Source organism: Primulina tabacum, chromosome 3 (assembly GCF_025594145.1).
Source record: "Primulina tabacum isolate GXHZ01 chromosome 3, ASM2559414v2, whole genome shotgun sequence".
Lineage (NCBI taxonomy): Eukaryota > Viridiplantae > Streptophyta > Magnoliopsida > Lamiales > Gesneriaceae > Primulina > Primulina tabacum.
The window spans coordinates 9,419,428-9,429,148 of record NC_134552.1 but is presented as its reverse complement, the minus strand read 5'-3'; the positions used below and the strand labels follow the sequence as shown (position 1 = coordinate 9,429,148).

Sequence of the window (9,721 nt, the reverse complement as noted above, 5' to 3'; positions counted from 1 at the left end):
ACCCTAAACCCTAAACCTAAACCCTAAACCCTAAACCCTAAACCCTAACCTACACCCTAAACCCTAAACCCTAAACCCTAACCCCTAACCATAAACCCTTAAACCCTAACCCCTAAACCCTAAACCCTAACCCCTAACCCTAAACCCTAAACCCTAAAACCCTAAAACCCTAAACCCCTAAACCCTCAACCCTAACCCTAAACCCTAAACCACTAAACCCTAAACCCTAAAAACCCAAACTAAAACCCTAAACCCCTAAAACCCTAAACACCTAAACCCTAAACCCTAAACCTAAACCCTAACCCTAAACCCTAACCTAACCCTAAACCTAAACCCCAAACCCCAAACCCTAAACCCTAAACCCCTAAACCCTAAACCCTAAACCCTAAACCCTAAACCCTAAACCAATTGCCCCCAAAAAAATTTTCTCTGAAAAAACACACAGTAAAAGGTGAGAAAAACACACACTAAACCCGTCACTATTCACGCCATACCCGCGCCATGCCACCGCCGCGGATCCCGGCCGGCAAACCACCCCATCCGAACCGCCACCTCACGACGACCCTCCCTACCAAATTTCAGCTCAAATGGAGTCCGATTACCCACTCATTTCTCCGGTCAAAATCGCGGCGGTTTCTTCACCGTCGTCGGCGCCGGCAACCGTCGCTCCTCCTGGTACGGGCCATACATCATTCTCTTCGCCTCACCCTCCCCTTTCATTTCCGGCACCTGCGCGACCGTCCAGTTTCCCCGTTCCGGCGTCATCTCCGTTCAAAGCTCCGCAGTTACTGTTCACTGCGCAGCCGTCGCTTGTTTCGTCGATTCCGGCCAACTCCGACATCCAATGTTCCATCCCGACCCCGATCTGTGACCCTCTCGTCCAGACGATTCCAATGGTTCAGGAATCACTCCAATCGGAGTTCAAATCAGCCGTGGATTTCAGATCTAAGAACACGCCGTTCGACGCCTCACTGCCGTCTTTCTCACCGCCGATTTCAGGCACTATTCCGGCTTCTTTCTTCAATTCCTCTTTAGGGGTTGATCGTCCAGGTATGGGTCGCATTTTGCCATCTTCAATTTCTGGTTTCCGGCCACCGGTCGGAAACGCCCAATTCGTAGGGCAAAATCGAGTTTCTTCACATCCTTTGGTTAAATCGGACCCTCCAATGCCCGAGTCTGCACGAATTGGTCCCGGTTCTGGACTCCCCTCACCGTCGCCGGTCCATGGTGGTGCTCCGGTAGGTGACTCACGAGTCAACTCGGTCGAGTCGAATCACCGTGAAGGACGAGTTGACTCGGCAGTCAACCCTTGTGCTGAAACGGTCAAACCAGGTACGCGTGTTCCTATTCCGCTTACTGTCTCATTTCGTGATATCCTGACTCCACCATCCCCTCGGACGGCCAAAAAAAGCTTTGATGAGTTGCACAACTCTATGAATGACATGCCTGTGCCGACTCTTCGAAATGGAAAAACCGGGTATTCTCTTCCCGGATGAGGTTATTTCTACCCTCGCAGAACCTTTCAAATTTGCTTTGGTTGGAAAAATTTCAGGGAATCGATCTCTAGTTCCAAATTCTGGTATTTCTGCGGCTTTTGCTAAATTGGGACTAGTTAGATCTTTTGACTTAAAGTTCATGCCTCGGGGTTTTCTTGTTCTCACTCTTGCTTGTGAAGAAGACTATGCGTTCTTTTGGACCAAGGGGGTTATGCAGGTTGGACCTCTGTCGGTCCGCTTCTCTAAGTGGACGCCAGAGTTTAATCTTCAGGAGGAGTCACCCATTGCCCCAGTTTGGATCCGCTTCCCGGGTCTTCCCCTTCATTTGTTTTCTAAGCAAAGTCTCTTTGCTTTGGCCAAAATTGTGGGGAAACCGGTGAAGATGGATGATCATACTGCAGATTCTTCTCGAGGCGCTTTTGCTCTCGTATGTGTTGAAATTAATGTGCTCGAACCGCCGGTCAAAGAGATTTGGGTGGGTTGGGGTGATCATGCTCAAGAAATTGAAGTCATTTATGAGCGAATCCCCGGGTACTGCATGGATTGCAAAATGCTGGGTCATTCGACCAGTGTTTGTTATTCCCATGGAAAAAATCCCAAACCTGTTCGTCCTAAGCCTGCTGACCGTGCTTCTGGCCAGTCTCCCCCATCTACAGAGTCTGCCCCTCCAGGGGGTGTTAATTCTGGTTTTAATCTGGGGACCCAGCCTCAGCTTCAGAAAACTGGCACGGGTCCCAGACGTAGAGGGAGAAAGAGGCCAGTTCGGCAGGTTCTTCCAAGAAAGAATCCTCTTGAGTTGAATCCTTTTGAGGTGCTCTCGCATGGGCAGGATGCGGAGCCTGATCCTGTTGGATTAGATTGTGTTGATATGGACCCTCCATGTGGTCATCTGGAGGATGCCGGTGTTGGGTCTTCTGGAAAGGATCCTTTGGAGTCTGTTCTTGTTGAGGGTGTGATCCTCAGTGATGAGGTTATTGATGGAGGGTTACAGTTGGATGATTGTGTGGATGGTATTGGGGTCCCGTCTACTAGTGAGTTGCCTGTGTTTGGCTCTCTGGGGCCTTGTACTTTGAATCACAGTAGTCATTCCATCCCCTCTGTTCCTTTGTCTCCTGATGATGCTTCCTCTACGGTAGAGGAATTGGTTGCTAGGCAGGGTCCTTCTGTCAGTGAGCTGGTCTTCCGGCTGGAATCTGCTGGAGATACTGATCAGGAATTCGATCGGCATTCTGAGTCGGGTGATGGCTGTAGGTCTGAAGGTCGTATTCTGGATGCTGATATGGGGGATATTAAGAAAAGGAAGGAGAATGCTTTTCATAGGTCGCGTAAAAAGCGACAGGGCGGTTCTGGTGCCCATTCTCCATGAATTTTCTCATATGGAATGTCAGGGGGCTCCGGAGCTCGGAGTCTCAACAAAGGCTACATGCCCACGTTAAAGATAAGAGAGTCAAGATCTTGGCTATTTTGGAACCCATGATTGATCTGGATGTTCGTTTTATGACTCGTCGTTTTGGTTTTTCTCGAGTTATATCGAACTCCTCGGGTCATATCTGGGTTTTCTTTGCTGAGGATGTCACGGTTGAGTGTCTTTTTGATCACACTCAATTCCTTCACTTCCGGGTTTCTGCTACTTTTTTGCCGACCACTGTCTTTTGTTCCTTTGTTTATGCTAAGTGTGACTACATTGAGCGCAGACAGCTTTGGAATTCTTTGCTTCAGGTTAAGCCTGCTCAGGGTCCTTGGCTTGTTGGTGGCGACTTTAATGTAGTCAGGAATTCGTCGGAGTGTTTGGGTTCTTCTGGTGGGCGGTTGCTTCCCATGGAAGAATTTAATCACTTTATTTTGGATTCTGGGTTAGTAGATGCTGGTTTTGAGGGGTCTTCGTTCACGTGGACGAACAAGACCATTTGGAAGCGTCTTGATCGGGTTTTTGTGTCTGTTGATTGGGGGGACCATTTTCACTCTATTCGTGTGGAGCACCTCATTCGTACGGTCTCTGACCATTGTCCTCTTTTTGTGTCAGTCCCGGTCTTTGCTAGTGGGCCGAGTTCTTTTCGCTTTCAGAGCATGTGGCTCAAGCACCATGGTTTTTTGCAGACGGTGAGGCTTAATTGGAATTTACCGTGTCATTTGAACGGTATGCCCCGTCTTTTTGTGAAGTTGAAGCGCCTCAAAAGCCATCTGAAGTGGTGGAATAAGAGTGTTTTTGGTGATCTTTTTGCCAAACTTGCTGAGGCGGAGCAGGCTGTCCGGATTGCTGAGGCAGATTGCGAGGCTGCTCCTTCGGATTTGCATTGGACTAGTTTGTCCAATTGCAATGCTGATCTTGCTAGGGTTACCGCCATGGAGGCGGATTTTTGGCGGCAAAAAGCCGCTTGTAGGTGGTTAGAGGATGGTGAGAGGAACACCAAACTCTTCCACAATATGGTCAAGAAAAAAAGGGTGGCTAATAAAATCTTTCGTATTTGGGATAATGGCTCTTGCATTACTTCCCCTGAGCTTATTCAGCAGTCTGGGGCCGCCTTTTTTCAAAACCTGCTTACTGGGGATCCTTTTGTGCTTTCTTGCCCGGATTTTTCTGATTTCCCCTTGGTGATCTCGGATTTGGAGAACGCAAATATTGCTGCCCCTCCTTCTTTGGAGGAGGTGCGGGCGACTGTTTTCTCCATTCACCGTGATAGTGTGGCGGGGCCTGATGGATTCTCTTCGGCCTTCTTTCAGCATTGCTGGGAGATTGTCCATCAGGATGTTTTTGATGCGGTCCTGGATTTCTTTCGGGGTAGTCCCTTGCCACAGGGGTTTACTGCCACCACGATCACATTGATTCCCAAAGTCATGGGAGCTCAGGCTTGGTCGGACTTTCGTCCTATCAGCTTGTGTAATGTGACTAATAAGATAATTTCCAAACTTTTATATTCTCGGCTGAAGGAGGTGGCGGAGAGGCTGGTTTCGTGGAATCAGAGTGGCTTTGTTCCAGGGCGGGTGATTTCGGATAATATCCTCCTTGCTCAAGAGCTCACTCATAGTCTTTCTCTCCCCACCCGTGGTGGCAATGTTATTTTGAAACTGGATATGGCGAAAGCTTATGATAGGGTCCAATGGTCTTTTCTGTTGGATGTCTTGAGGCATTATGGCTTTTCAGAGCAGGTAGTGTCGATGATATCTGCCTGCATTTCTCATTGCCAATTTTCAGTTAATATCAATGGTTCACTCACTGGATTCTTTGGATCCACTAGGGGTCTCCGGCAGGGCGACCCTTTGTCCCCACTTCTTTTCATTTTGGGGGCAGAGTACCTTTCGCGTGGTCTTGATCGTCTTTATCGTCAGTATCCTGCGATTAGGTACCGATCTGGTTGTGATCTCCTTCTTTCCCACCTGGCCTATGCTGATGATATCATTATTTTTGCCAATGGTGGGAATCGTGAGATGAACAGTCTCATGGATTTTTTGCATCACTATGAAAACTGCTCGGGGCAGTTGGTGAATGCAGTTAAGAGTGTCATTATTTTGCCTCCGAGGTGTTCTGGTCGTACTCGTTCCCGTCTCCTTCGTATCACTGGGTTTGGGGAGGGTTGTTTTCCTATCAAATACCTCGGAGTTCCTTTGTTTCGTGGGAATAGAGTTTGCTCTCTTTTTGATCCCCTTGTGCAGATGGTGAGTAAGAAGTTGGAGGGTTGGGAGCTTAAAACTCTTTCCCCGGGGAGCCGTATGACTCTCCTTAGGAGTGTCCTCCTTTCGGTTCCCATTTACATGTTCCAGGTAGTCCAGCCACCTCTGGCAGTTATGGAGAGGCTTGAGAATGTTTTCAATGGTTTCCTGTGGGGATCCAGATCCTTGGATAAGAAATGGCATTGGGCGAGGTGGTCTCGTGCATGTCTTCCTGTCTCTGAAGGGGGTCTTGGATTTCGCAGGCTCAAAGATATTGTGGATAGCTTCTCCATTAAATTATGGTTTCGTTTTCGTCAAGGTTCATCCCTATGGGCCAAATTCATGATGAGAAAATACTGCCAGTTGGTGCATCCAGCTTATGTTTCATCTGCTGGGTTCATTTCTCCCACTTGGCGTCGTTTGCTTAAGATTAGGGCTCGTGCTGAATCTGGCATTCGATGGAGAATTGGGGTGGGAGATGTTGCTTTTTGGGATGACATCTGGTGTGGGGATGTTCCCTTGTTTAGTCAGGTCCTGCTTAGGGGGGATCGGGGTGTCCGTGTTTCTCACTTTCTTTCAGATGGGGCTTGGGATTTTGACCTTCTCTGCTCAGTTGTCCCACCCTCTGTTGCTGAGACTATTACTCTGATCCCTATTGCATCGGGGGAGCCCGATTCGGCTATTTGGGTGCATAGTTCTGACGGTGTTTTTTCGCTGAAATCCGCATGGGAGCTTGTCCGCTTGAGAGACCAAGTTTCTGATATCTTCACTCCTTGCTGGGGCAGTTGGCTGAGGCCTACTATGTCTTTCTTCCTCTGGAGGTTTTGGCATCAATGGCTTCCAGTTGACGATGTGCTCCAGCGTCGTGGTTTCGAGCTGGCGTCTAAATGTCAGTGTTGTGAGATGCCTGAGACATTCACGCACATTTTCATTGATAGCCCTCTTGCCAGGTCTGTATGGCATTACTTTGGGGCTGTTTTTCATGTCCGTATTCCCCTTACCAGTGATTTCAGACTCTTCCTCAGTGCTTGGAAGAGGCATCCGGGGTGGACTCCTAGGGGCCACGTGAAGGAGTTTTTGCCTTTCATTGTTTTATGGTTTCTCTGGACGGCTCGTAACGATGCGAAACACCGTCATTTGCACATTTCCGCGGAGACTGTTAAGTCTCAGATTTTGTCTTATTTGCGCCTCGCTCACGCTGCGTCTACTGTTAAGCCCATGCACTGGCGGGGTGTTTTGCAGGCTGCGAGGGCTATGGGGATTTTTGTTCAGTTGCGTAGGGCTCGTAAACTGACGATTGTTCGTTGGTTGCGGCCGCCGTTCGGGTGTTTTAAATTGAATGTAGATGGGAGTTCGAGAGGTAGTCCTGGGGACTCTACTGTTGGTGGGGTTGTTCGTGACTCTTCTGGGCATGTGGTGGTTTCTTTCAGTGAGTTCATTGGAGTTGGGACCAATGTCCGGGCAGAATTATGGGCTATTTGGAGGGGTCTTCTCATTTCTTCTGATCTTCATCTCTTCCCTCTTTGGATTGAGACTGACTCTTGGATTTCCATTCTTTTACTTCGTTCTCGTCGGTGCTGCTGGGATCTTGAACATTTTGTTACACGGATTCTTTTGTTGATGAGGGGGCGATCTGTTCATTTATCGCATATTTACCGGGAAGGGAATTCTGTGGCGGATGCCTTGGCGGCGAGGGCTCATACTTTTAGGCAGTACACCTTAGAGTTAGGTCCTTCCCTACCTCCAGACATCTCCACCCTTGCTAGATCTGATCATTCTGGGCTTCCATACCTCAGAAACAGATCCTCTTAGCCATTTGCAGCCCCTTCTTCTTTTTTGGATCTCTTTCTTTATGGTCTCTGGCTCTATATCTATTTATATCTATATACATATATATATATATATATATATATTTTATTGCAGGTTAGTGTACTTGGAGGTTGTTTTTCACTTCCGTATGGTCTGTGCAAGTGGGTCCAGACACTTGCACATGATGTGTGTATTCTTGTTTGTTCTGAGTGGGTCTCTGCCCTATTTCTGTTGGTGCTTTCCTTTGGCACATTCATGGTTCCTGGAGGGCGTTTACTGCTGGTTCTCCTTGGCCGCCGTATCAGTTATTGTAGAGGTGTTTGCTGGATGTCATGGTGGATTCATGGGGTGCTTTCTAAAGGATCCTCTGCTTCGTATGACATGTTCGTCAGACTCCTACTTCATGGGATCGAGATCTCTGCTCTTTTGATTCAGATGCTAGATATCTTTTGTTCTGGCGGGATTGCGATCTATATATTACTCTGTGATCGCCATTATTGGACTCTCCAGGATGATAGCTCCGGGATGAGAGCTTTTGCATGGACTCTGCGATCATCTCGCCATTATCATTTTGTCTTCCTCAGCATGCGGTTCATAGCGCTTCTCCTTTTTGATTAGTTGTTGCCGCTTATTTGGTAGTCTTCTAGGGTTCGTTTTGCTTTTGTAATTCCTTCCCTAGGTTGCTTTGTATTTATGTTTCTACTGCTTTAGCCTTTTTGAGGAGGTTATGGTTTTATCCACCTCCTCTTTTAGGTTTTTTTTCTGTATTCTGTATTTTATTACTGTTTATTTTGTGGATATATACAGGTAGGGGTCTGCCTAACCCCCCCGCATCCGGCGGTGTTTTCCGGAAAAAAAAAAAAAAAAAAAAAAAAAACCCTAAACCCTAAACCCTAAACCCTAAACCCTAAACCCTAAACCCTAAACCCTAAACCCTAAACCCTAAACCCTAAACCCTAAACCCTAAACCCTAAACCCTAAACCCTAAACCCTAAACCCTAAACCCTAAACCCTAAACCCTAAACCCTAAACCCTAAACCACCAAACCATTCGCCCCCAAAACATTTTCTCTCAAAGTGAATAGTGAAATAAAAAGCCAAAAAATCTCCAAATTTTCGCCTCACATGCCGGAGCCGGTTCCCGGCCGGTTCACCGGACCATCTGAACCGCCACGACGAGGCGATGCTGCTGTCAAACTTTCAAAGCAAACGGAGTCCGATTGCCCGACCAAAAGCTCATCCGAAAATCTGCAAATTCCGGCCAAAATCTCCTCTCCGGCGATTTCAACTCCGTTTTTTACAAATGAGGTACCGTTGGATTCGTCTCGTCAAGGCGAGGCTACTGTGAAAATTTCAAGTCATTCAGAGTTGATTTGCCCGTCCGATTTCACCACGAAAGTTCCGCCTGCACTGTTCACGCAGGAGCCGTCCGCGTTTTGCTCGATTCCGGTCAGTTCCGACGTCCTTTCTCCGATCCAAGCCCCGATCTGGAATGCCCGTCCTCAGACGAATAAGTTCGTCCATGGCCCGTTGCCCGAATCGTTCACATTCACCGGGAATTTTAGATCTACTCCGGCACCGCCTGTAACCCTCGTCGCGCCTGCTTCTTCTGTCAATTCCGCCGGCGTCCGAGCTCCTTTGGGAAATTCCTCTTCAGGTTATGTTCGTCCGGTCTTGGGTAATATTTCCCCACCGTCAATTGCAGGTTCACAGCCGTCGGTCGGAAACGCCCAATTTGGCGAGTTGCGGCCGAGTCAACCAACGATTTCCGTCAAATTATCTCCTGTTTTGGCCGATTCTTCTCGTTCTCTCACCGGTTCCATGCTCCTCCCTTCTTCGCCGGCCGACGGTGGTCCTCCGGTGGTACCGTTCCGGGTTGACTCGGTCGAGTCACCCATTCAACCCTTGCGGGTTGACTCGGCAGCAAGTCAATTGCCTTCTCCTAATCCCGTTGCTCCGGCAGTTGTTTTTCCTCGCTCTGTCCCTCCTGCGGTGTCTTTCAGGGATGTTTTGCGTCGTTCATCTCCACCGTCGCAGGCTCAGAGTTTTGCTGATGTTGCTGCATCGATGGATGAGGTGCCCGCTCCGATTGTTCGAGATGGGATTCCCGGAATTTTGTTCCCGGATCAGGTTATTTCGTCCCTCTCTGCTTCTTTTAAGTTTGCTCTGGTAGGGCGTATCACTGGGAACCGGGGTTTGACTCCCAATTCTGATATATTATCTGCTTTCTCTTGTATTGGTTTGTTGGGTTCTCATACTGTTCGTTTTCTTCCTCGTGGGTATATGGTTCTCACCCTTTCCTGTGAGGAGGATTATTTGAGGTTTTGGACTCAGCCTCTTGTTTCGATTCGGTCTGTAGTGATTCGTTTTTCGAAATGGACTCCCGAATTCAAGTTTGAGGCGGATTCTCCTATTGCTCCTGTTTGGGTCAGATTTATTGATTTGCCATTGCATCTTTATGCTAAACAGAGCTTGTTTCCTATTGCTAAGATTTTAGGTAATCCAGTTAAGATTGATGAGATTACCGCTGATGGGACTAGAGGATCTTTTGCTAGAGTTTGTGTTGAGATTGATGTTCTTCAGGCTCGTCCGGAGCGTATCTGGGTGGGTTGGGGTGATCATAGTCAGGTTGTGGAGGTGGTCTATGAGCAAGTTCCCCATTATTGTTCTCATTGCCAGTTGTTGGGCCATTCACTTGATTTTTGCTCTCGTAATGGAAAGTCTTCTCGCCCGCGCCGGACCCGACCTCATGGTAAGGGTGTTGCATCG

General features: G+C 48.1%; 1 protein-coding gene across 1 annotated transcript; it reads left to right on the top strand.

Moving 5' to 3' along the window:
• The first annotated feature begins 2,858 nt into the window (after nucleotides 1-2,858).
• Nucleotides 2,859-7,571, top strand: LOC142538379 (uncharacterized). Its single transcript, XM_075643710.1, has 6 exons — nucleotides 2,859-3,297; nucleotides 3,520-4,142; nucleotides 4,242-4,478; nucleotides 4,589-4,643; nucleotides 4,690-6,560; nucleotides 7,125-7,571. The coding sequence occupies exons 1-6, from the start codon at nucleotides 2,859-2,861 to the stop codon at nucleotides 7,569-7,571; spliced, it is 3,672 nt and encodes a 1,223-aa protein (XP_075499825.1).
• The last annotated feature ends 2,150 nt before the right edge of the window (nucleotides 7,572-9,721 follow it).